The 27280-nt window shown below is 54.4% G+C and overlaps 1 protein-coding gene across 1 annotated transcript in view; it reads left to right on the top strand.

Moving 5' to 3' along the window:
- PIK3C2A (phosphatidylinositol-4-phosphate 3-kinase catalytic subunit type 2 alpha) overlaps positions 1–17620 on the top strand; it is a 98623-nt gene extending 81003 nt beyond the window's left edge. The window contains exons 23-33 of the mRNA XM_073550766.1: positions 2784–2920; positions 2996–3165; positions 3309–3465; positions 11851–11960; positions 12039–12243; positions 13032–13156; positions 13250–13367; positions 13714–13795; positions 13870–13979; positions 14054–14179; positions 14491–17620. Coding sequence (XP_073406867.1) covers positions 2784–2920; positions 2996–3165; positions 3309–3465; positions 11851–11960; positions 12039–12243; positions 13032–13156; positions 13250–13367; positions 13714–13795; positions 13870–13979; positions 14054–14179; positions 14491–14673 — 1523 coding nt within the window. The 3' untranslated portion in view covers positions 14674–17620. The remainder of the gene's footprint in view (positions 1–2783; positions 2921–2995; positions 3166–3308; positions 3466–11850; positions 11961–12038; positions 12244–13031; positions 13157–13249; positions 13368–13713; positions 13796–13869; positions 13980–14053; positions 14180–14490) is intronic.
- Positions 17621–27280: the final 9660 nt, after the last annotated feature.

Raw genomic sequence — 27280 nt, 5'->3', positions numbered from 1 at the left:
TACAACAGTGTCAACCCGTACTATCCGTCGGCGTCTGAATGAAAAGGGACTGTATGGTAGGAGACCCAGGAAGACTCCACTTCTTACCCCGAGACATAAAAAAGCCAGGCTGGAGTTTGCCAAAACTTACCTGAAAAAGCCTAAAACGTTTTGGAAGAATGTTCTCTGGTCAGATGAGACAAAAGTAGAGCTTTTTGGGCAAAGGCATCAACATAGAGTTTACAGGAGAAAAAATGAGGCATTCAAAGAAAAGAACACGGTCCCTACAGTCAAACATGGCGGAGGTTCCCTGATGTTTTGGGGTTGCTTTGCTGCCTCTGGCACTGGACTGCTTGACCGTGTGCATGGCATTATGAAGTCTGAAGACTACCAACAAATTTTGCAGCATAATGTAGGGCCCAGTGTGAGAAAGCTGGGTCTCCCTCAGAGGTCATGGGTCTTCCAGCAGGACAATGACCCAAAACACACTTCAAAAAGCAATAGAAAATGGTTTGAGAGAAAGCACTGGAGACTTCTAAGGTGGCCAGCAATGAGTCCAGACCTGAATCCCATAGAACACCTGTGGAGAGATCTAAAAATGGCAGTTTGGAGAAGGCACCCTTCAAATATCAGGGGCCTGGAGCAGTTTGCCAAAGAAGAATGGTCTAAAATTCCAGCAGAGCATTGTAAGAAACTCATTGATGGTTACCGGAAGCGGTGGGTCGCAGTTATTTTGGCTAAAGGTTGTGCAACCAAGTGTTAGGCTGAGGGGGGCAATACTTTTGTCTGGCCCATTTTTGGAGTTTTGTGTGAAATGATCAATGTTTTGCTTTTTGCTTCATTCTCTTTTGTGTTTTTTCATTTAAGACAAATTAAATGAAGATAATAATACCAAAGAATTTGTGTTTGCAATCATTTTCAGGAATAACTGAGTATTATCTGACAGAATTGCAGGGGTGTCAATACTTTTGGCCACAACTGTATGTGACGGGGGGATTATACCCTGTGACGGGGGGATTATACCCTGCGCTGTATGTGACGGGGGGATTATACCCTACACTGTATATGACAGGGGGATTATACCCTGCGCTGTATGTGACAGGGGGGGGGATTATACCCTGCGCTGTATGTGACAGGGGGGGGGGATTATACCCTGCGCTGTATGTGACAGAGGGGGGGATTATACCCTGCGCTGCATGTGACGGTGGGATTATACCCTGTTCCGTGTGTGACGGGGGGAATTATACCCTGTGCCATGTGTGACGGGGGATTATACCCTGTGACTGGGGGATTGCACCCTGCGCTGTATGTGACGGGGGGATTATACCCTGTGCCGTGTGTGATCGGGGGATTATACCCTGTGCCGTGTGTGACGGGAGGATTATACCCTGGGACGGGGGGGGATTATGCCCTGTGACGGAGGAGATTATATCCTGTACTGTGTGTGGCGGGGGGATTATACCCTGTGCCGTGTGTGATGGGGGGATTATACCCTGTGCCATGTGTGACGGGAGATTATACCCTGTGACGGGGGGTTGCACCCTGCGCTGTATGTGACGGGGGATTATACCCTGTGCCGTGTGTGACGGGGAGATTATACCCTGTGCCGTGTGTGACGGGAGGATTATACCCTGTGCCGTGTGGGACGGGGGGATTATATCCTGTGCTGTGTGGGACGGGGGGATTATACCCTCTGACGGGGGGGATTATACCCTGCGCTGTATGTGACGGGGGGGATTATACCCTGCGCCGTGTGTGGCGGGGGGATTATACCCTGTGACGGGGGGATTATACCCTGCGCTGTGTGTGACGGGGGGGGGGGGTTATACCCTGTGCCGTGTATGACGGGGGGGATTATACCCTGTGACGGGGGGATTATACCCTGCGCTGTATGTGACTGGGGGGGATTATACCCTGCGCTGTATTTGACGGGGGGATTATACCCTGCGCTGTATGTGACGGGGGGGATTATACCCTGCGCTGTATGTGACGGGGGGGGGGGATTATACCCTGCGCTGCATGTGACGGGGGGATTATACCCTGTGCCGTGTGTGACGGGGGGATTATACCCTGTGACGTGGGGATTACACCCTGGGTTGTATGTGATGAGGGGGATTATACCCTGTGCCGTGTGTGACGGATTATACCCTGTGACGGGGGGATTATACCCTGCGCTGTATGTGACGGGGATTATATCCTGTGATGGGGGATTATACCCTGTGACGGGGGGATTATACCCTGTGCTGTATGTGACAAGGGGATTATATCTTGTGATGGGGGATTATACCCTGTGACGGGGGGATTATACCCTGTGCCGTGTGTGACGGGGCGATTATACCCTGCGCTGTATGTGGCGGGGGGGATTATACCCTGTGCTGTGTGTGACGGGGGGATTATACCCTGTGCCTTGTGTGACGGGGCGATTATACCCTGCGCTGTATGTGGCGGGGGGGGATTATACCCTGTGCTGTGTGTGACGGGGCGATTATACCCTGCGCTGTATGTGACGGGGGGGATTATACCCTGTGCCGTGTGTGACGGGGCGATTATAACCTGCGCTGTATGTGACCGGGGGGGGTTATACCCTGTGCTGTGTGTGACGGGGGGATTATACCCTGTGACGGGGTGGATTATACCCTGCGCTGTGTGTGACGGGGGGATTATACCCTGTGACGGGGTGGATTATACCCTGCACTGTATGTGGCGGGGGATTATATCCTGTGACGGGGGGATTATACCCCGCTGTATGTCATTGGGACGTGATCCCTTGTCTCTCACTTCTCTGTCTGCCCTTTCTTCTCCAGGTTTGGTGGAGTTGGTCTTGTCGTCTGAGACGTTGCGGAAGATCCAAGTGGAGTATGGTCTGACAGGGTCCTTTAAGGACAAGCCTTTAGCTGAGTGGCTGCGGAAATATAACCCCTCGGAGGAGGAGTATGAGAAAGTAATGGCGGACAGGAGGTACACCTGCTCGCGTGGATGCGGAGGACGGCCTCTTGTAACATTGCGTCTCTTTCAGGCCTCGGAGAACTTCATCTACTCTTGCGCCGGCTGCTGTGTGGCCACCTACGTCCTGGGGATCTGTGACCGACACAACGACAACATCATGCTGCGCAGCAGCGGACACATGTTTCACATCGACTTCGGGAAGTTTCTGGGACACGCTCAGATGTTCGGGACCTTTAAGAGGTATTGTGGATGGATGCATAAGTGTCGAATCTGTAGCTGGCGACCGCGGGGTCTGCTCCATCATTATCAGCAATGTGAATGAGGCTGAACATGGGGGGTACGAATGTTACCCATGAAGCATTCACCAGCTTGTCTTCTTGCAGGGACCGAGCCCCCTTTGTGCTGACATCAGACATGGCGTATGTCATTAATGGAGGGGAGAAGCCCACCAGCCGCTTCCAGCTCTTTGTGGACCTGTGCTGCCAGGCGTACAATCTACTCCGGAAACGCACCAACCTGTTCCTGAACCTGCTGTCACTGGTGAGGGTCTCACCCGGCCCCTAACGGTGATGGGGCAGAGGTCTCTCAGCGAGTTTCCTCCTGAGCTTCCCCATCATTATGGGATAATCACTGTCTATTAGATCTAGGCCTCCGTATGCCATCAATGTGTTGTCTTCATTACACTTATTCTTCGAGGCTGAGTCAAACATTTTCCACGTTTTGGTTGTAGTAGGATGACTTGTGGCTGCACGGTGGTGGTCTCCCTGCGGCTGTGACTGTGGAGCCAGATGCCGCCATGGCCCCACTCCTCTCACAGAGCAGCGATTCCTTGGGCTATGTTTCTCCAGACATTGCACAGTGCGCTGAGGCTGCGTCCTCTCTCCATCCATTTCCACGTCTCCCAGACAGATGGGTCAGCCATGATGAAACTGACGGATGAGTTGGAGCTGCACGTGCTCTGCTTCTAGACAGACGTAAGCTGGAACTGCACATGCTCTGCTTCTGGACAGATGTGAGCTGGAGGTGCACGTGCTTTGCTTCTGGACAGACGTGAGCTTTAGGTGCACGTGCTCTGCTTCTGGACAGACGTGAGCTGGAGCTGCACGTGCCCTGCTTCTGGACAGACGTGAGCTGGAGGGGCAATTGCCCTGCTTCTGGACAGACGTGAGCTGGAGGTGCACGTGCTCTGCTTCTGGACAGACGTGAGCTGGAGGTGCACTTGCTCGGCTTCTGGACAGACGTGCTCTGCTTCTGGACAGACATGAGCTGGAGCAGCACGTGCTCTGCTTCTGGACAGACGTGAGCTGGAGGTGCACGTGCTCTGCTTCTGGACAGACGTGAGCTGGAGCTGCACGTGCTCTGCTTCTGGACAGACGTGAGCTGGAGGTGCACGTGCTCTGCTTCTGGACAGACGTGAGCTGGAAGTGCACGTGCTCTACTTCAGGAGAGACGTGAGCTCGAGGTGCACCGTGCTCTGCTTCTGGACAGGCGTGAGCTGGATGGGCAAGTGCTCTGCTTCTGGACAGACGTGAGCTGGAGGTGCACGTGCTCTGCTTCTGGACAGACGTGAGCTGGAGGTGCACGTGCTCTGCTTCTGCACAGACGTGAGCTGGAGCTGCACGTGCTCTGCTTCTGCATAGACGTGAGCTGGAAGTGCACGTGCTCTGCTTCTGCACAGACGTGAGCTGGAGGTGCACGTGCTCTTCTGCACAAACGTGAGCTGGAGCTGCACGTGCTCTGCTTCTGCACAGACGTGAGCTGGAGGTTCACGTGCTCTGCTTCTGGATAGACGTGAGCTGGAGGTGCATGTGCTCTGCTTCTGGACAGATGTGAGGTGCACGTGCTTTGCTTCTGGACAGGTGTGAGCTGGAGGTGCACGTGCTCCGCTTCTAGACAGACGTGAGCTGGAGCTGCACATGCTCTGCTTCTGGACAGACGTAAGCTGGAGGGGCAAGTGCTCTGCTTCTGGACAGATGTGAGCTGGAGGTGCACGTGCTTTGCTTCTGGACAGACGTGAGCTTTAGGTGCACGTGCTCTTCTTCTGGATAGACGTGAGCTGGAGCTGCACGTGCCCTGCTTCTGGACAGACGTGAGCTGGAGGGGCAATTGCTCTGCTTCTGGACAGACGTGAGCTGGAGGGGCACTTGCTCTGCTTCTGGACAGACGTGAGCTGGAGGTGCACGTGCTCTGCTTCTGGACAGACGTGAGCTGGAGGTGCACTTGCTCGGCTTCTGGACAGACGTGCTCTGCTTCTGGACAGAGATGAGCTGGAGCAGCATGTGCTCTGCTTCTGGACAGGCGTGAGCTGTCGGGCAAGTGCTCTGCTTCTGGACAGACGTGAGCTGGAGGTGCACGTGCTCTGCTTCTGAACAGACGTGAGCTGGAGCTGCACGTGCTCTGCTTCTGGACAGACGTGAGCTGGAGCTGCACGTGCTCTGCTTCTTGACAGACGTGAGCTGGAGTTGCATGTGCTCTGCTTCTGGACGCGTGAGCTGGAGCTGCACTTGCTCTACTTCTGGACAGACGTGAGCTGAAGCTGCGCGTGCTCTGCTTCTGGACAGACGTGAGCTGGAAGTGCACGTGCTCTGCTTCTGCACAGACGTGAGCTGGAGCTCCACGTGCTCTGCTTCTGCACAGACGTGAGCTGGAGGTGCACGTGCTCTTCTGCACAGACGTGAGCTGGAGGTGCACGTGCTCTTCTGCACAGACGTGAGCTGGAGGTGCACGTGCTCTGCTTCTGCACAGACGTGAGCTGGAGGTGCACGTGCTCTGCTTCTGGATAGACATGAGCTGGAGGTGCATGTGCTCTGCTTCTGGACAGATGTGAGGTGCACGTGCTTCGCTTCTGGACAGGTGTGAGCTGGAGGTGCACGTGCTCCGCTTCTAGACAGACGTGAGCTGGAGCTGCACATGCTCTGCTTCTGGACAGACGTAAGCTGGAGGGGCAAGTGCTCTGCTTCTGGACAGATGTGAGCTGGAGGTGCACGTGGTTTGCTTCTGGACAGACGTGAGCTTTAGGTGCACGTGCTCTGCTTCTGGACAGACGTGAGCTGGAGCTGCACGTGCTCTGCTTCTGGACAGACGTGAGCTGGAGCTGCACGTGCCCTGCTTCTGGACAGACGAGAGCTGGAGCTGCACGTGCCCTGCTTCTGGACAGACGTGAGCTGGAGCTGCACTTGCCCTGCTTCTGGACAGACGTGAGCTGGAGCTGCACTTGCCCTGCTTCTGGACAGACGTGAGCTGGAGCTGCACTTGCCCTGCTTCTGGACAGACGTGAGCTGGAGCTGCACGTGCCCTGCTTCTGGACAGACGTGAGCTGGAGCTGCACGTGCCCTTCTGGACAGATGTGAGCTGGAGCTGCACGTGCTCTGCTTCTGGACAGACGTGAGCTGGAGGGGCAATTGCTCTGCTTCTGGACAGACGTGAGCTGGAGGTGCACGTGCTCTCTGCTTCTGGACAGACGTGAGCTGGAGGTGCACGTGCTCTCTGCTTCTGGACAGACGTGAGCTGGAGGTGCACTTGCTCGGCTTCTGGACAGACGTGCTCTGCTTCTGGACAGGCGTGAGCTGGAGCAGCACGTGCTCTGCTTCTGGACAGGCGTGAGCTGTCGGGCAAGTGCTCTGCTTCTGGACAGACGTGAGCTGGAGGTGCACGTGCTCTGCTTCTGAACAGACGTGAGCTGGAGCTGCACGTGCTCTGCTTCTGGACAGACGTGAGCTGGAGCTGCACGTGCTCTGCTTCTGGACAGACGTGAGCTGGAGCTACACGTGCTCTGCTTCTGGACTGACGTGAGCTGGAGGTGCACGTGCTCTGCTTCTGGACAGACGTGAGCTGGAGGTGCACGTGCTCTGCTTCTGGACAGACGTGAGCTGGAGCTGCACGTGCTCTGCTTCTGGACAGACGTGAGCTGGAGCTGCACGTGCTCTGTTTCTGGGCAGGCGTGAGCTGGAGCTGCACGTGCTCTGCTTCTGGGCAGGCATGAGCTGGAGGTGCACGTGCTCTGCTTCTGGAGAGGCGTGAGCTGGAGGTGCATGTGCTCTGCTTCTGGAGAGGCGTGAGCTGGAGGTGTACGTGCTCTGCTACTGGACAGGCGTGAGCTGGAGGTGCACGTGCTCTGCTTCTGGACAGACGTGAGCTGGAGGTGCACGTGCTCTGCTTCTGGGCAGGCGTGAGCTGGAGCTGCACGTGCTCTGCTTCTGGGCAGGCGTGAGCTGGAGGTGCACGTGCTCTGCTTCTGGAGAGGCGTGAGCTGGAGGTGCACGTGCTCTGCTTCTGGAGAGGCGTGAGCTGGAGGTGTACGTGCTCTGCTACTGGACAGGCGTGAGCTGGAGGTGCACGTGCTCTGCTTCTGGACAGGCGTGAGCTGGAGCTGCACGTGCTCTGCTTCTGGACAGGCTGGAGCTGCACGTGCTCTGCTTCTGGACAGGCTGGAGCTGCACGTGCTCTGCTTCTGGACAGGCTGGAGCTGCACGTGCTCTGCTTCTGGACAGGCTGGAGCTGCACATGCTCTGCTTCTGGACAGGCTGGAGCTGCACATGCTCTGCTTCTGGACAGGCTGGAGCTGCACGTGCTCTGCTTCTGGACAGGCTGGAGCTGCACGTGCTCTGCTTCTGGACAGGCGTGAGCTGGAGCTGCACGTGCTCTGCTTCTGGACAGGCTGGAGCTGCACATGCTCTGCTTCTGGACAGGCTGGAGCTGCACGTGCTCTGCTTCTGGACAGGCTGGAGCTGCACGTGCTCTGCTTCTGGACAGGCGTGAGCTGGAGCTGCACGTGCTCTGCTTCTGGACAGACGTGAGCTGGAGCTGCACGTGCTCTGCTTCTGGACAGACGTGAGCTGGAGCTGCACGTGCTCTGCTTCTGGACAGACGTGAGCTGGAGCTGCACGTGCTCTGCTTCTGGACAGACGTGAGCTGGAGCTGCACGTGCTCTGCTTCTGGACAGACGTGAGCTGGAGCTGCACGTGCTCTGCTTCTGGACAGATGTGAGCTGGAGCTGCACGTGCTCTGCTTCTGGACAGACGTGAGCTGGAGCTGCACGTGCTCTGCTTCTGGACAGACGTGAGCTGGAGCTGCACGTGCTCTGCTTCTGGACAGACGTGAGCTGGAGCTGCACGTGCTCTGCTTCTGGACAGACGTGAGCTGGAGGGGCAAGTGCTCTGCTTCTGGACAGGCTTCAGCTGGAGGTGCATGTGCTCTGCTTCTGGACAGACGTGAGCTTGAGGTGCACGTGCTCTGCTTCTGGACAGACGTGAGCTGGAGCTGCACGAGGACAGACGTGAGCTGGAGGTGCACGTGCTCTGCTTCTGGACAGGCGTGAGCTGGAGGTGCACGTGCTCTGCTTCTGGAGAAGCGTGAGCTGGAGGTGCACGTGCTCTGCTTCTGGACAGGCGTGAGCTGGAGGTGCACGTGCTCTGCTTCTGGAGAAGCGTGAGCTGGAGGTGCACGTGCTCTGCTTCTGGAGAGGCGTGAGCTGGAGGTGTACGTGCTCTGCTTCTGGAGAGACGTGAGCTGGAGGTGTACGTGCTCTGCTACTGGACAGGCGTGAGCTGGAGCTGCACGTGCTCTGCTTCTGGACAGGCGTGAGCTGGAGCTGCACGTGCTCTGCTTCTGGACAGGCTGGAGCTGCACGTGCTCTGCTTCTGGACAGGCTGGAGCTGCACGTGCTCTGCTTCTGGACAGGCTGGAGCTGCACGTGCTCTGCTTCTGGACAGGCTGGAGCTGCACATGCTCTGCTTCTGGACAGGCTGGAGCTGCACATGCTCTGCTTCTGGACAGGCTGGAGCTGCACGTGCTCTGCTTCTGGACAGGCTGGAGCTGCACGTGCTCTGCTTCTGGACAGGCGTGAGCTGGAGGTGCACGTGCTCTGCTTCTGGAGAAGCGTGAGCTGGAGGTGCACGTGCTCTGCTTCTGGAGAGGCGTGAGCTGGAGGTGTACGTGCTCTGCTTCTGGAGAGACGTGAGCTGGAGGTGTACGTGCTCTGCTACTGGAGAGGCGTGAGCTGGAGCTGCACGTGCTCTGCTTCTGGACAGGCTGGAGCTGCACATGCTCTGCTTCTGGACAGGCTGGAGCTGCACATGCTCTGCTTCTGGACAGGCTGGAGCTGCACGTGCTCTGCTTCTGGACAGGCTGGAGCTGCACGTGCTCTGCTTCTGGACAGGCGTGAGCTGGAGGTGCACGTGCTCTGCTTCTGGAGAAGCGTGAGCTGGAGGTGCACGTGCTCTGCTTCTGGAGAGGCGTGAGCTGGAGGTGTACGTGCTCTGCTTCTGGAGAGACGTGAGCTGGAGGTGTACGTGCTCTGCTACTGGAGAGGCGTGAGCTGGAGCTGCACGTGCTCTGCTTCTGGACAGGCGTGAGCTGGAGCTGCACGTGCTCTGCTTCTGGACAGGCTGGAGCTGCACGTGCTCTGCTTCTGGACAGGCTGGAGCTGCACGTGCTCTGCTTCTGGACAGGCTGGAGCTGCACGTGCTCTGCTTCTGGACAGGCTGGAGCTGCACGTGCTCTGCTTCTGGACAGGCTGGAGCTGCACGTGCTCTGCTTCTGGACAGGCTGGAGCTGCACATGCTCTGCTTGTGGACAGGCTGGAGCTGCACATGCTCTGCTTCTGGACAGGCTGGAGCTGCACGTGCTCTGCTTCTGGACAGGCTGGAGCTGCACGTGCTCTGCTTCTGGACAGGCGTGAGCTGGAGCTGCACGTGCTCTGCTTCTGGACAGGCGTGAGCTGGAGCTGCACGTGCTCTGCTTCTGGACAGACGTGAGCTGGAGCTGCACGTGCTCTGCTTCTGGACAGACGTGAGCTGGAGCTGCACGTGCTCTGCTTCTGGACAGACGTGAGCTGGAGCTGCACGTGCTCTGCTTCTGGACAGACGTGAGCTGGAGCTGCACGTGCTCTGCTTCTGGACAGATGTGAGCTGGAGCTGCACGTGCTCTGCTTCTGGACAGACGTGAGCTGGAGCTGCACGTGCTCTGCTTCTGGACAGACGTGAGCTGGAGCTGCACGTGCTCTGCATCTGGACAGACGTGAGCTGGAGCTGCACGTGCTCTGCTTCTGGACAGACGTGAGCTGGAGGGGCAAGTGCTCTGCTTCTGGACAGGCTTCAGCTGGAGGTGCATGTGCTCTGCTTCTGGACAGACGTGAGCTTGAGGTGCACGTGCTCTGCTTCTGGACAGACGTGAGCTGGAGCTGCACGAGGACAGACGTGAGCTGGAGGTGCACGTGCTCTGCTTCTGGACAGGCGTGAGCTGGAGGTGCACGTGCTCTGCTTCTGGAGAAGCGTGAGCTGGAGGTGCACGTGCTCTGCTTCTGGACAGGCGTGAGCTGGAGGTGCACGTGCTCTGCTTCTGGAGAAGCGTGAGCTGGAGGTGCACGTGCTCTGCTTCTGGAGAGGCGTGAGCTGGAGGTGTACGTGCTCTGCTTCTGGAGAGACGTGAGCTGGAGGTGTACGTGCTCTGCTACTGGACAGGCGTGAGCTGGAGCTGCACGTGCTCTGCTTCTGGACAGGCGTGAGCTGGAGCTGCACGTGCTCTGCTTCTGGACAGGCTGGAGCTGCACGTGCTCTGCTTCTGGACAGGCTGGAGCTGCACGTGCTCTGCTTCTGGACAGGCTGGAGCTGCACGTGCTCTGCTTCTGGACAGGCTGGAGCTTCACATGCTCTGCTTCTGGACAGGCTGGAGCTGCACGTGCTCTGCTTCTGGACAGGCTGGAGCTGCACGTGCTCTGCTTCTGGACAGGCTGGAGCTGCACGTGCTCTGCTTCTGGACAGGCTGGTGCTGCACGTGCTCTGCTTCTGGACAGGCTGGAGCTGCACGTGCTCTGCTTCCTGATGGGCGTGAGCTGGAGCTGCACGTGCTCTGCTTCTGGACAGGCCAGTGAAGGCAGATCTTGGCAAATTAGCCATGGCCTTAAGCAAAACTCCACCAGTGACAAAGAGGTAGAGCTGTGGCGGTGAATCCAGCAGAGCCGGTGAGGTGTAGGTAGGCAGCGGAGCCATGGCGGGGAATCCAGCAGAGCCGGTGAGGTGTAGGCAGAGGAGCCGTTGCAATGAATCCAGCAGAGCTGGTGAGATGTAGGCAGCGGAACCGTGGCGGTGAATCCAGCAGAACCGGTTGGGGTGTAAGCAGCGGAGCCGTTGCGGTGAATCCAGCAGAGCCGGTGAGGTGTAGGCAGCGTAGCTGTGGCGGTGAATCCAGCAGAACCGGTGATGGGTGTAGGCAGCGGAGCCGGGGCTGTGAATCCAGCAGATCCGGTGAGGTGTAGGCAGCGAAGCTGTGGCGGTGAATCCAGCAGAACCGGTGAGGTGTAGGCAGCGTAGCTGTGGCGGTGAATCCAGCAGAACCGGTGAGGGGTGTAGGCAGCGGAGCCGTGGCGGTGAATCCAGCAGAGCCGGTGAGGTGTGTGCAGCGTAGCTGTGGCGGTGAATCCAGCAGAATCGGTGAGGGGTATAGGCAGCGGAGCCTTGGCGGTGAATCCTGCAGAACCGGTTGGGGTGTAGGCAGCGGAGCCGTGACGGTGAATCCAGCAGAGCCGGTGAGGTGTAGGCAGCGTAGCTGTGGCGGTGAATCCAGCAGAACCGGTGAGGGGTGTAGGCAGCGGAGCCGTGTCGGTGAATCCAGCAGAACCGGTTGGGGTGTAGGCAGCGTAGCTGTGGCGGTGAATCCAGCAGATCCGGTGAGGTGTAGGTAGGCAGCGGAGCATTCATGACTCTCAGCTCAACTGAAGATATTTTAATGAGGGAGTATGAAAGCTTGATGGTGAAAGTGTTTGTAAAAGCCGGGAGATTGTGGAAAGTGACGTTTGGTTCTGAAATGACAGTGTGGGTAATTTTTGACACGCCCTTGTATACTACAGGCAGTAAGTAGTTAATAGGTAAAATAATCTGCGATCCTGTGATCGTCTGCTGCAGCTAATGCCGTGTCTTCCATGATCAGATGATTCCTTCCGGGCTGCCGGAACTCACGGGCCTTCATGATGTGAAATACGTGCAGGATGCTCTGCAGCCACAGGCCACGGACGCCGAGGCCACCATCTTCTTCACCAGGTGAGCAGCCTTCCTCTGTCCTCGAGGTGACGTAGCGGCTGCTCCTCATCCTCATGGTGCCGCCGCTGCTTTCTCCAGGTTAATTGAGTCCAGTCTGGGCAGCGTTGCTACAAAGTTCAATTTCTTCATCCACAATCTGGCACAACGATTTTCTGGGCTCCCAGCAAACGACGAGGCGCTTCTGTCCTTCTCCCCGAAGACGTACTCTCAAAAACAAGATGGTCGCATCAGAGAAGCCTCGATCTTCACGTACCACAAGCGGTACAATCCGGATAAGTATTACGTGGGTTTGTCATTAGCGACCCTGCTCTCGCCGCCTTTTCCCCCGCTCTCTCCGCCCTTTCCCCATGCTCTCTGCCCTTTTCCCCCGCTCTCGCCGCCCTTTTCCCCCCGCTCTCGCCGCCCTTTTCCCCAGCTCTCGCCGTCCTTTTCCCCAGCTCTCGCCGTCCTTTTCCCCCGCTCTCGCCGTCCTTTTCCCCCGCTCTCGCCGTCCTTTTCCCCCGCTCTCGCCGTCCTTTTCCCCCGCTCTCGCCGTCCTTTTCCCCCGCTCTCGCCGTCCTTTTCCCCCGCTCTCGCCGCCCTTTTCCCCCGCTCTCGCCGCCCTTTTCCCCCGCTCTCGCCGCCCTTTTCCCCCGCTCTCGCCGCCCTTTTCCCCCGCTCTCGCCGCCCTTTTCCCCCACGTTCTCTGCCCTTTCCCCTCTCTCCCTGCCCTTTTCCCCACGCTCTCGCCACCCGTTTCCCCCGCTCTCGCCGCCCGTTTCCCCCGCTCTCGCCGCCCGTTTCCCCCGCTCTCGCCGCCCGTTTCTCGCCGCCCGTTTCCCCCGCTCTCGCCGCCCGTTTCCCCCGCTCTCGCCGCCCGTTTCCCCCGCTCTCGCCGCCCGTTTCCCCCGCTCTCGCCGCCCGTTTCCCCCGCTCTCGCCGCCCTTTCCCCCCGCTCTCGCCGCCCTTTCCCCCCGCTCTCGCCGCCCTTTCCCCCCGCTCTCGCCGCCCTTTCCCCCCGCCCTTTCCCCCCGCTCTCGCCGCCCTTTCCCCGCGCTCTCGCCGCCCGCCTCTCACTGACTGTCTCCGCAGATCTACGTGGTGAGAGTGACGCGTGAGACGCAGGAGGACTCGTCCTTCATCTTCCGCACCTTCGATGAGTTCCAGGAGCTGCACAATAAGCTCAGCATCTTGTTTCCTCTCTGGAAGTTACCGGGGTGAGTGAGGACAGTGCTGTGTGCGGAGCTGATGATGGGTGTGATAGTCGGCGTCTTTCCCCAGGAATCCCCAGTTATTTCCTTTCCTCCTAGTTTTCCAAGTAAAGTCGTCCTGGGAAGAACTCACATAAAAGACGTCGCCGCGAAGAGGAAAGTGGAGTTACACAGCTACGTGCAGAGCCTGCTGAACAGCGCCGCTGATGTGTCCGAGGTCCGTATTGTATTCCGTGCCGCATGGGGGGGATTGTATCCCGTGCTGTCTGGGGGGGGATTTTACCCTGTGCCGTCTGGGGGTTGAGTTGTTTTACCCTGAGCTGTTTGGGATGGGGTGGGTTTAGTACACTGTGTATTGTTTGGGGGGTGTATTGTACCCTATACTCAGTGGGGCAGAAAGCAGTGGCACTCAACCCTGTCCTTTTGCACGTCCTCTGGTGGGCACACCGCGCCAGCATCTTTGCCTTCTGCAGGGATCCTGATGTTTCTGCTCCTTGTAAGAAGTCCTGAGATTTTGGGGTCTCTGTCTCGTCTCTTCTGACTTGTTCTTGTTGATTTCTCAGTGTGACCTGGTGTATACGTTCTTCCACCCGCTGCCTCGTGATGAGAAGATCGATGGCTGTGATGTGGCCTTGAAGGACGCTGGTACGATGGTCCCATGTCTGACGCCCTCGTGTGTCGCATGCACTTTATAACAATCCGACCTTCTCTCTCCCCAGGTGAACCCCCCCTCAGTCCGGGAACTGGAAGGATTGAGGGAGAAGTGAAACTATCAATCTCTTACCGAAATGGGACCCTCTTCATTATGGTGATGCACATAAAGGACCTGGTGAGCGCTGAACTAGCGTGCGATGGCTGTCGCCCTCCAGATAACTGATCACTATAGATCGCTTCTCATTGCAGGTGACGGAGGACAGCACCGACCCAAATCCGTATGTGAAAACCTATCTGCTGCCAGATCCCCACAAAACATCCAAACGCAAAACCAAAACTGCCCGGAAAACCTGCAACCCGACCTTCAATGAGATGGTGAGTGTCTCTGACCCTGCCGCCCGCGTCTCTGACCCTGCCGCCCGCGTCTCTGACCCTGCCGCCCGCGTCTCTGACCCTGCCGCCCGCGTCTCTGGCTGCTGGTTGTGGGGACGTCATTCTGTGATTGCGGTAATTTTGGCCGTGAGTGCACACACTTATTGTTGTATTTGTCTAGATTTCTATATTCCCTTGTGTTGTGCCTCAGGCAGGAGCTGCCAGCCTTCCCTGCATGTGGCACCTCCATGCTTTACACTGCAGCTGTGTGTGAGCTCAGAGCTGATATCTGATTGCTGTTGTTGCCTCCACAGCTGGTGTACAGCGGGTACAGTAAGGAGACGTTGCGGCAGAGAGACCTCCAGCTCAGTGTCCTCAGCGCCGAGTCTTTGCGGGAGAACTTCTTCCTTGGGGGCCTGACGCTTGCGCTAAAAGACTTCAACTTGAAGCAGGAGACGGTGAGTTGGTACAAGCTGACCGAGGTGCCTTACTGCTGAGCCGGCATCGGACCAAGACTTCTTCATGAACATTTCACAGAATGCACTGCCTGGAAGCTGCCATGACCACTATTACTGAGCGGCAGCAGCGCCGGGCCCGCCGTAATCCACTAACCGCACCACTTCTACATTCCACGACCACTCGCCAGCCACGAGCGCCGTATGAGCGCCACCTAGTGAGCAGATCCTGCCTTATCCCCGCTATGTGGCTGCACCGGAGGGACGTCTCGCGCTGATGTCAGACTGCTGCTGAAGGGTTAATGTGAGAACTGCTCCAGCTGCACAAAACGAGCACGAGATTTATACCAATCCTTATCCAATGAGCACAAGTTCCCAGCAGCCCTGAGATCGTTCAACCAAAGTTCTAGATTTTTCCAAAGTTTTCCTTCTACAGAGATGTCTATTTTATTACGACTGCGTGTCTTCTGGTCAGCCCTCACCCATTGTCCTGCACAGGGGAGCGCCGTCACCCCTAGCCGTATGTACAGTGCGAGTGTCATCCCCCGCCGTATGTATAGTACGAGTGTCCTATCCATGGGAGCGCCGTCACACCCCGCCGTATGGACAATACGAGTGTCCTAAGCAGGGGAGCGCCGTCACCCCTAGCCGTATGTACAGTGCGAGTGTCATCCCCGCCGTATGTACAATATGAGTGTCCTACGCAGCGGAGCGCCATCATCCCCCGCCGTACGAGTGTCCTACGCAGGAGAGCGCCGTCATTCCCCGCCGTATGTACAGTACGAGTGTCCTACCCAGGGGAGCGCCGTCACCCCCCGCCGTATGTACGAGTGTCATCCCACGCCGTATGTATAGTACGAGTGTCCTACGCAGGGGAGCGACGTCGTCCCCCGCCGTATGTACAAGTGTCCTACGCAGGGGAGCGCCATCATCCCCCACCGTATGTACAGTACGAGTGTCATCCCACGCCGTATGTACAGTACGAGTGTCCTACCCAGGGGAGCGCCGTCACCCCCCGCCGTATGTACGAGTGTCATCCCACGCCGTATGTATAGTACGAGTGTCCTACGCAGGGGAGCGCCGTCACCCCCCGCCATATGTACAGTATGAGTGTCCTACGCAGGGGAGCGCCGTCACCCCCCGCCGTATGTACAGTACAAGTGTCCTACTCAGGGGAGCGCCATCACCCCCCGCCGTATGTACAGTACGAGTGTCCTACGCAGGGGAGCGCCGTCACCCCCCGCCGTATGTACGAGTGTCATCCCACGCCGTATGTATAGTACGAGTGTCCTACGCAGGGGAGTGCCGTCACCCCCCGCCGTATGTACAGTACGAGTGTCCTACGCAGGGGAGCGCCGTCACCCCCCGCCGTATGTACGAGTGTCATCCCACGCCGTATGTATAGTACGAGTGTCCTACGCAGGGGAGTGCCGTCACCCCCCGCCGTATGTACAGTACGAGTGTCCTACGCAGGGGAGCGCCGTCACCCCCCGCCGTATGTACGAGTGTCATCCCACGCCGTATGTATAGTACGAGTGTCCTACGCAGGGGAGTGCCGTCACCCCCCGCCGTATGTACAGTACGAGTGTCCTACGCAGGGGAGCGCCGTCACCCTCCGCCGTATGTACAGTACGAGTGTCCTACGCAGGGAAGCGCTGTCACCACCCCCCCCCCCGCCGTATGTACAGTGTGAGTGTCCAAAGCAGGGGAGCGCCATCACCCCGCCGTATGTACAGTTTGTGTCCTCCCCCGTTGTATGTACAGTATGAGTGTGGAAGCTGTTAGTTCATGAATGTCTTAAGTGAATATCTGGAAGACCCCGGTCCGTGGTCCCTCGACCTGAGACCTGCAGAATGAGGCCTATTTTAGGACATTGTGCGTGTCGCACCAGGCTGCAGGTAGGAGGCCGCTGGAGGTGGGAGGCTGCAGGGTAGGAGGCCGCTGGAGGTGGGAGGCTGCAGGGTAGGAGGCCGCTGGAGGTGGGAGGCTGCAGGGTAGGAGGCCGCTGGAGGTGGGAGGCTGCAGGGTAGGAGGCCGCTGGAGGTGGGAGGCTGCAGGGTAGGAGGCCGCGGGGGGTGGGAGGCTGCAGGGTAGGAGGCCGCGGGGGGTGGGAGGCTGCAGGGTAGGAGGCCGCGGGAGGTGGGAGGCTGCAGGGTAGGAGGCCGTAGGAGGCGTTCTGCAGGGGTCTCGTCCAACACCGGCAGACCGATGTCTCTGGTTGTATGTAGCTGCATGTCCTCCGCACAGATGTGAACGTCTTCTATCCCATAGCACCTGACGTGGCCCCCAGACACTCACCTCTCCTGCCTTCCTCTGTGCAGGGGATTTGGAGCAGTGTGTCAGAGCACCTGATCATAGCTACAGATTCTGGATTTCTCATCCTTTTACGTTTGGCGCTGTCTGATCCTCGGTGATTACAGATTGTCTTGCGGTTTTAAGCCCTGAATGTCTGGACGACTCCAGATTAGCAGAATTTTTCTGTAGACAGCGCAATATCTGAACAAGAGATTCATCTGAAATAGTGTGTGGCGCACTGAGATGGCGCATCGGCCCCCTGCCGCGGTGCTCCTGGGATTGGCGCGTCGGCCCCCTGCCGCGGTGCTCCTGGGATTGACGCGGTGCTCCTGGGATTGGCGCGTTGGCCCCCTGCTGCAATCCTCCTGGGATTGGCGCGTCGGCCCCCTGCTGCAGTGTTCCTGGGATTGGCGCGGCGGCCCCCTGACGCGGTGCTCCTGGGATTGGCGCGTCGGCCCCCTGCCGCGGTGCTCCTGGGATTGGCGCGTCGGCCCCCTGCCGCGGTGCTCCTGGGATTGGCGCGTGGCTCTGTGTGACCACCATTGTGTATAGACTGTACATTGTATTTATTGTCTGTCCTCAGCGTCCTTTCTCCTCTGCCGGACAACAGTGCTGTTTTATTCACCGTTTCTATGTATTGGCCAAATCTAACATTTCTCACTGTCCTAATAAAATTTTGCTAGTTTTGCATTCACATTGGAATTGTGCGATTGATTCAGAGCTGCACTTGTATTTCTGAAGGATATTAGTAGAAAAAAAACTTATATATGAAAGGTAGACTCGCCAAACCCTGAGTAATGCACTAGCAGGATGCAGCAGGCCTCCACTGATAAAGGCTGGGGCCGCACAGGTGCAACCCACTGATGAAGACCGCCAGTATCCAAAGGAAAAAGAGGAGCCGGCTGCCTAGTGGGAAAAATGCACGCAGATAAGGCTTGTGTAGGACATCAGTCACACAGTGCGGTGCAAAGTGTCTGAGCAGCTTATTGATCACACCCATAGTATTAGCAGGCGGGCTGCTCTGCACTATATACATGCATCACACAGAAAAAACCAAGCCAACATAAAGAGGCCCAGCTGCATCCTGCAAAAATGATGCACGCCCGCATCATAGGCTGCTCAGACACTTTGCACCGCACTGTGTGTCTGATGTCCTACACAAGCCTCATCTGTGTGCTTTTTCCCACTAGTCAGCCGGCCCCTTCTTTGTTGGGTTACTGGCGGTCTTCATCAGTGGGTTGCACCTGTGCGGCCCCAGCCTTTATCAGTGGAGGCCTGCTGCATCCTGCTAGTGCCTCAGTCAGGGTTTGGTGAGTCTACCTGTCATATGTAAGTTTTTTTGAATTTTTTTCTTATGTTAGCTGTTCAGATATTAGTAGAAACCACTCACGGAGACACTCACTTTCTATTAGATCAGATGATTCTTCTGCGCCGGAGATGACACTTTCCATAACGTCTGCAGACACTGAACAAGCAGGTGAGGCCGAGACTCCAGCTCTAGTCACCAACATACACTTTATCCTAAAGACTTGAAGAAAGGGTCCCGGCAGCATTCGGAAAGTGAGTGACCCACACCGACCTGTGGCTCCAGCACTGTGACCGCTGTCCTGACAGGGACCGTAAGGCCGGGGTCACTCTAGAGAGGAATACGGCTGAGTGAGAGGCGTAAAAAGCACGCTTTACACACGGACCAATGATTCTCTATGGGGCAGCTCCCAACAGCCGTATATTTCTCGGGCGTATTCTACGGTCCGTGCCCGTAATACGCCAATGCAAGTCTATGGGTGCGCTAAAAATACGGATTACACACGGACCACACATGTGACCTGCGAGAAATACGCACCCGGTGTCTTAGAAAAGCCGGCAATTCAGTGCGCTATACAGTAAACTCACACTGACAGGTTTAATAAAGAAACAAAAGAATAGATATAGACACATAGAATACACACACATATATACACATACATGTCATTGTGACAAACATATATATTTATATTTCTCAGAGTTCTTCATAGCAGAATAGCCGCTAATTAAACTGCCAGCTTCTATGAAATCATTCCCCGACATGAAATGACACATGGTCACATTCAGTAAACCATTTCATTTCATGTTTTTTTATATGTCCCTGACTAATAATTAGATGAGGGTTTGTGTGCAAAATTTGGGAGGTGTAGGTGTTAATTTAAGGGGTAAATTCGTTGTAAAAAAATGCGTGGGCTCCCAAGGTCATTAGTTCATTCACAGATCAGCCGGGGGACTCCTGCTGACATCACTGAGACTGCGGGGAGTCCCCGGCTGATCTGTGAATGAACTAATGACCGTGGGAAAAAAGTCATAAACTTTCCCACGGTAATTAGATCATCTACAGGCAGCCATTGAGACTGCGCAGAGCTGAATCAATTCATTTAGTAGCAGTTTACAGTGAGGCTGGTCGCATTAGCACCGGTCCTCATTGTAAACTATTTAACCCCTTCTGATGGATTGCAGTGTGGGACATGACTGAACGGCAGAGAGGTAAGGATATTGGTGAGTTTTTATGGGGGGTTTTTTTTTTTTCAGGTCATGTCTTTTTTGGGATTACCAGACTAATAAAAATTTGACAAAAACTTGGTGTATTTATTTAATTAAATGACTTTTTAATGTCTGTGTGTTGTTTTTAACCCTTTCTTAGTATAGGGTTAATAATGGATCGGTGTCTTATTGACACCTCTCCATTGTTAATCGGCTTAACCCCTTCCTGCCATTAGACGTACTATCCCGTCCATGTGCCCTGGGACTTAATTCCCAAGGACGGGATAGTACGTCTAATGAGATCAACGGCGCCCACGTGGTGAGCGCCGCTGATCGCGGCCGGGTGTCAGTTGATTATCACAGCTGACACCCGGCACAATGTGCCCGACACGTTAACCCCTTGTACACCGCGATCAAACACGATCGCGGTGTACCGGGGGTTAAAGGGAAGCATCGGCAGGGAGGGGGCTCCCTCCGTGCTTCCCTGAGCCCCCCACAGCAGCGCAATGTGCAGTGCTGCTGCGGAGGACTCCTTCCCTACAGGCCCCCGGATCCAAGATGGCGACGGTGGCCTGTAGGGAGCTGACTTCCTCGCTGCCTGCAATGAGGAAGTCTGCAGAACTGCCTGTGACAGATCGCTGACCTGTCACCGTAATCTGTGATGTGACAGATCAGCGATCTGTCACAGGACAGTGATGTCCCACCTGGGACCAACTAAAAAAAAAAAAAAAGTGTAAAAATAATTTTTTAAAAAATCGCTAAATAAATTAGTAAAAAAAACCCAAAAATATTCCCCAATAAATTCACTGTTTGAAAATAAAAAAAACAATAAAAGTACACATATTTGGTATCGCCGCGTCCGTAGCGACCCGCCCTATAAAACTGTTCCATTAGTTAACCCCTTTAGCGAACCCCTTAAAAAATAAAAATCGAAGCAAAAAATAATTTATCATACCACCGAACAAAAAGTGCAATAACGCGCGATCAAAAAGATGCATATAAATATCCATGGTACCGCTGAAAACGTCATCTTGTCCCGCAAAAAACGAGCCGCCATACAGCATCATTTGCAAAAAAATAAAAAAGTTATAGCTCGCAGAATAAAGCGATGCAAAAATAATTATTTTTTATATAAAATTGTTTTCATTGCAAAAAAACGACAAAACGTAAAAAAAAGACCTAAATGAGGTATCGCTGTAACCGTACTGACCCGAAGAATAAAACCGCTTTATCAATTTTACCGCAGGCGGAACGGTGTAAACGCACCCCCCAAAAGAAATTCTTGAAATGCTGGTTTTTGTTCATTCTGCGTCCCAAAAATCAGAATAAAAAGCGATCAAAAAATGTCACGTGCCCGAAAATGGTACCAATAAAAACGTCAACTCGTCCCGCAAAGAATAAGACCTCACATGACTCGGTGGGTCAAAATACGGAAAAATTATAGCTCACAATATGTGGTGATGCAAAAACTATTTTTACAATAAAAAGCGTCTTTTAGCGTATGACAGCCGCCAAACATAAAAACCGCCATAAATAGTAAATCAAACCCCCCGTTATCACCCCCTTAGTTAGGGAAAACTAATAAAATAAAAAAAAGTATTTATTTCCATTTTCCCATTAGGGTTAGGGCTGAGATTAGTGTTAGGCCAGGGTCACACTGGTGAGGAATACTGCTGAGTGAGAGGCGCTAAAAGCACGCATTAGACACGGACAAATGATTCTCTATGGGGTCACTTGCACCAGGCGTATTTCTCTCTCACCCATGACAGCACCACAGAGAGAGGGGATCCGCCCTTCAGGGACAGGAACCTACAGAAAAAGGGCGGTACCTCTCCTCCGCCTTCATTTGGGTTCCTGTCCCTGACGGAGGGACCCACAGGATGGTACCTGTGCATCCGGGGCCGTCCTGTCCGGCTATCGGCAGCGGGGAGGCCCCTGTCGCGGCAGGTGCGGTGCCCGAAGCCGCCACCGCCGGGGCCGATGCGGGCTGCCGGGTGAGCGGGGGGGAGAGACGCCGGAGTCGCCGCTCCGGAAAGGAGATTGGGGCTCAGCGGGACCCGGTGGAGCATGGGCAGCGCCATGGTACGGAGAGTACCAAGATGGCCGCTGCCCCGGAAGTAGACCAGCGACTTCCGGGTCCCGGAACCGGGCGCATGCGCAGGAGCGCGCTTCCTGACCAGCGCGTGCAGGGGGAGCGGTGACGTCACGCGGCGCTAAGTTTAAAAAAGGTGAGGTGCAAAAACTCCTGGCTGGAAGCGATCCTAATAATGGAGGATAGCGACCAGCAACAGGAGCAGAGGCAGCAGCTGAAACAGCAGCAGCACCACCAACACCACCACCGACAAAAGGAACGAAACACAGAGTGCCGTTCCAGCAGTCACTCCACGCGGCGTAGCACGTCAGCAGCGAGGAGCAAAACGCCACCAGGAGCTCAGCCTATACAGGACCTGACTCCGTCTCCCGAACCGGTACCTGCAGCCACGCGCCTTTTTTTGGGGTAAGTGATCTTCGTGAATGTCACCCTTGTAATGCAATCCCTCTCCCTTATTAGGGAAAGAAGAAGGCTAAAAAGAACAGGGAATGTCCCACTTGCACTTAACCCCTACCGGTATCAAGGGAGAAAAAAACTATGCGAGTCCTGTACAAAAGAAATTGTTTGTCAGGAGACTCCGGATTTCGCATCTGACCTAAGGGCCGCAATTAAATCAGAGGTCCAGAGTGCCCTCGATTCCCTTAAACAGAAGGATAAAACGAGGAAAAAAGACACGGTAGAAACCTCCCAGTCAGATTCTTCCACATCAGGGGAAATCTCGTCTAAACCCTCAGAATCCGACTCCTCAGACGAGGAAACAGGAGGGCGCCATTGTTTTCCCCTAGAAGAGGTAGACAAACTGGTGAAAGCTGTAAGGTCTACCATGGGGGTATTGGACCCGAGGCCGGATAAGACAGTCCAGGACATAATGTTCGGGGGGCTAGGCCAGAAAAAACGGAGAGTATTTCCACTAAACGAAATCGTCAAGGGTCTAATCAAAAGGGAATGGGATAAACCAGATAGGAAAAATACTACGGTCCCTTCCCTTAAAAGGAAATATCCCTTTGAGGAGGAGGCATCCATGTCTTGGGATAGAGCCCCGAAACTCGATGTAGCAGTTGCTAAAGCCTCAAAGAAATTCGCCCTTCCCTTTGAGGGCATGGGCACCCTCAGGGACCCCCTAGATAAGAAGGCGGTTACCTTTCTAAAGGGGGCTTGGGAGTCTGCAGGCGGTAACCTCAGGCCAGCGATAGCGGCAACATGTACCTCAAGAGCCCTAATGGTATGGGTGGACCAACTTGAGAAACAGCTGAGGGAAGGGACACCAAGAGATAAAATCTTAGATTCTATCCCAGTAATAAGGGGAGCGGCTGCATTCCTAGCAGACTCATCGGCCGATTCAGTCAGGCTATCGTCCAAAACAGCAGCACTTTCAAACGCGGCCCGAAGGACACTATGGATAAAAAGTTGGCCAGGGGACCTACAGACCAAAATGAAATTATGTTCCATCCCCTGTGAAGGAAAATTCCTTTTTGGGGAAACGTTAGATGACATCCTCCAGAAAGCAGGGGACAAGAAAAAAGGATTCCCAAATTTAGGGCCAGCGGCATTTAAAAGACCCTTTCGGAATAGGAGGTTTTTTCAGAGAAGACCACCAAGGGAACAAAAGTGGGATGATAAAAGAAGAGATAGAGGCTTCTTCTTTAATAACTCTCCCCAGGACAAAAAGCCCTCCAAGTGACAGTATGTCAAGGGTGGGGGGAAGGTTATCCTTTTTCCTTCCAGCCTGGAGGAGAATTTCAACAAACCCATGGATAATAAACCTAATCCAGGAGGGCCTAAGGATAGACTTTTTCTCTCTCCCGCCTCAAAAATATGTAACAACGCCGCTGAGATCCAGCATGCGAGAACAGGAAGCGCTAGAAAGCGAGGTTCTAGGCCTAGTTAAAAAAGGAGTCCTCCAGGAGGTCCCCCTGCAGGATATGGGCAGAGGGCTCTACTCCCCTCTTTTTCTAGTGACCAAACCAGATGGCACCTTTCGTACAATTATAAATCTGAGAAAGCTAAACAAATACGTCAAGAACCAGAGCTTCAAAATGGAGTCTATCAAATCTACCACCAAAGTCCTGTTCCCAAACTGCTACATGACGGTGTTGGACCTCAGCGACGCTTATTGTCACGTCCCTATCCACAAAGACTCCAGGAAGTATCTGAGGTTAGCCGTCTCAATAAAAGGCAAGGTGAAAGAATTTCAGTACAGAGCCCTGCCGTTCGGAATATCGATAGCCCCGCGAGTATTCACCAAAATAGTAGCGAAATTATGGCTCATATAAGGGAACAAGATATAATAATAATCCCGTATCTAGACGATTTCCTAATAGCGGGCAGCTCGGCTCAAAAATGCAGGGAACAGAGAGACAGGGTGATGAACACTCTACAAGACCTGGGCTGGCTTCTAAATCTAAAAAAATCAAGATTGGAGCCCAGCAGGGTACAAGAATTCTTGGGCCTAACACTAGACTCAAACATTCAGGAGTGTCGCCTCCCAAACCACAAAAAGGAGAAGATCGCTCAAATTACAGCAAGAGCAATCCAAAATCCCTCCATGACACTAAGGAAGGCCATGTCACTGTTGGGTTCACTATCTGCCTGCCTACCAGTAGTTCAATGGGCTCAGTTACACACGAGAAATCTCCAGTGGGACGTATTGGCCAACCAGGCAGTAATAGGGGGACACCTAGAGGGTCGCATTACCCTAAATTCAAGCACTATTCATTCCCTAGCTTGGTGGGGAAACCAGGAGAACCTGTCCAAAGGGATCCCCTGGGCACCAAAGATAACACACATAGTGACAACAGATGCCAGTCCCACAGGATGGGGAGCGCACATGAACAACGAGGTGACTCAGAACGTATGGGGAAATCAAGAACTAAGAGCCTCCTCAAATCAAAAGGAGCTTCTAGCAGTAGGCTATGCCCTAACACACTTCCTACCCCTACTCCAGAACCACCATGTCCGTATCCTTTCGGACAATCGGGTCACATTGGCCTATATAAATCGCCAGGGGGGAACCAGGTCCCGAGCCCTAATGGACACATCCGCCAAAATCCTCAAACTAGCGGAGGCAAACCTGTTATCTCTGACAGCCCTACACATCCATGGTACAGAGAATCAAAGGGCAGACTTTCTGAGCCACACCCAATTACGACAGGGGGAATGGGTACTAAAGCAGTCCATTTTTCGGCAGATTGTAAAAATGTGGGGGACCCCAGACGTAGATCTGTTCGCCGACTTCAAAAACAAAAAGTAGACGCCTTCTGCTCCCTAGATCCCAGGGGGAATCCTCTAACTCTGGATGCGTTTATGCTCCCATGGACACAGAGTCTAACATATGCCTTTCCCCCAATCATGCTCATTCCAGCAGTCCTAAAGAAAGTCAGGGAGGACAGGGCGAGAATGATACTGATAGCCCCCTTCTGGCCCAAAAGAACCTGGTTTTCCTGGCTAAGAATGCTCTCAGTAACCGACCCATGGGTCCTACCGGATCTCCCGGACCTGCTATCGCAGGGCCCAGTGCTACATCCTCAGGCACCGAACCTCCATTTAACAGCATGGAATTTGAAAGGGCACTGATGAGGGACAGGGGTTTTTCAGAAAACCTGATAACTACACTACAAAAGAGTAGGAAACCGGTTACAATGAGAGCTTATGGCAGAATATGGAAAAAATTTCTATCCACCTCTAGGGCAAAGGTTCAGGAGGGGGTTCAGATTGATAAGATCCTAGAATTTCTACAAGAGGGCCTAGAACAGGGTCTGGCGGTCAACACATTAAAAGTACAAATAGCGGCATTAGGCGCCCTCTATAACCATGATGTGGCAGGTGACCCCTGGGTAGCACGGTTTATTAAAGCCGCAACCAGATCGAGGCCAATAGCCAGTCAAAGATTACCATCATGGGACCTGAATCTTGTACTTTCAACACTGACAGGCCCTCCGTTTGAACTAATTCACTCGGCACCCCTAAAAATCCTATCTCTTAAAACGGTGCTTCTGGTGGCACTAACATCAGCCCGAAGAGTGAGCGATATTCAAGCCTTGTCAGTGGGGCCTCCTTTTACAAAAATTCTAGAGGATAGAGTCATCTTAAAACCTGACCCAGCCTATTTACCTAAAGTGTCATCACATTTTCACAGGTCCCAGGAGGTAGTCCTTCCTTCCTTCTGCCCAAATCCAAAAAATAAGGGGGAAGAAAAGTTCCACACTTTAGATGTTAAAAGGTGCCTAGTACAGTACTTGGAGGCCACCAAAAAGTGTAGGAAGGAAGGCTCTCTCTTTGTGTGTTTCCAGGGTCCTCAGAAGGGGCTCAAAGCATCCAAGAGTACCCTGGCAAGGTGGATAAGGGTTGCGATTGCCCTGGCATATTCATCCAGCGGGAATACCATCCCAGAAGGGCTGAGAGCTCATTCCACAAGGGCAATGGCGACCTCATGGGCTGAAAGATCTGAGGTATCAATAGAACAAATCTGTAAGGCGGCCACCTGGTCATCACCTTCGACCTTTTTTAGGCACTATAGATTAGATCTATCCTCTACATCTGACCTGACCTTCGGGAGAAGGGTCCTTCAGGCGGTGGTCCCTCCCTAAGCTACCAATCTCTGAAATTCTCTCCGTGGTGCTGTCATGGGTGAGAGAGAATAGCTTAGTTACTCACCGATAACGGTGTTTCTCGGAACCCATGACAGCACCCGCTTATTCCCCTCCCCTTCACGAGTATGGTGAGCACGTTTTACTGTTAGTAGAGTGTTTCCGTTTAGGCACGGTGCTTTGATAACTAAGCAGTATTATAATATTGTGTATATATTTCTGTTGTCTAACCTGGAGACCCTCTGATGCTCTGTAACCAACTGAAGGCGGAGGAGAGGTACCGCCCTTTTTCTGTAGGTTCCTGTCCCTGAAGGGCGGATCCCCTCTCTCCGTGGTGCTGTCATGGGTTCCGAGAAACACCGTTATCGGTGAGTAACTAAGCTATTTTCAAATCCGTATCCTGCGCTCCGTACCAATCGCAGCATGCTGCGATTGTCGGCGTACTACGCCCGTAGTACGCCAATGCAAGTCTATGGGTGTGCAAAAAATACGGATTACACACGGACCACACATGTGACCTGCGAGCAATACGCAGGTCTTTTGGCTGGTGACAGGAAATGGGCCAATCCATCATCAGGAAGCCTAGACATGCAAATGAGCTCAAAAAGCGCTCCAGACATCCAGGAAGTACGCCTCCACAGAGTACAGCAGCAGCATGGCGTCCACGTACATAAATGTGGAGATGCTCATTGTCCTGGTGCAGGAGCGTCCCGAAATCTGGGACCAACGCGATGCCAATTATGCTAACCGGGCAAGAAAGGAGGCGTCATGGAGGCGCATCTGTCGCCAGATGTACCATGACTTTGGTGACCGACCACGTGAGGAGCAGCATAAAATTAGTAAGTGCAACGCTAAACATCATTAACCTTAGCGCGCAAGAAAAAAGGAATCTAGAATCAGCACTTAGGCATTTACTACAGGCCGCCTGTGCAAGCCGAATATATAGATGAACTCTTTATGCATCAGATGGCCAAGTTCTCCAAAAAATATGACATAGTTGTCATGGGAGATTTCAACTATCCAGACATTTGTTGGGAATCTCTCTCAGGCAAAACTAACAGGTCAAGGAAATTCTTATCCTCTCTTGCTGACAACTTTATCTTCCAAAAGGTAAAGGAGAAAACAAGGGGAACTGCTACCTTGGATCTAATCCTTATAAACAGGG

This window comes from Dendrobates tinctorius, unplaced genomic scaffold, assembly GCF_039654945.1.
Source record: "Dendrobates tinctorius isolate UK_male_01 unplaced genomic scaffold, ASM3965494v1 ptg000168l, whole genome shotgun sequence".
Taxonomy (NCBI): domain Eukaryota; kingdom Metazoa; phylum Chordata; class Amphibia; order Anura; family Dendrobatidae; genus Dendrobates; species Dendrobates tinctorius.
Note: the sequence above shows the minus strand (reverse complement) of the source record. Positions and strands in the feature narration are given on the sequence as shown.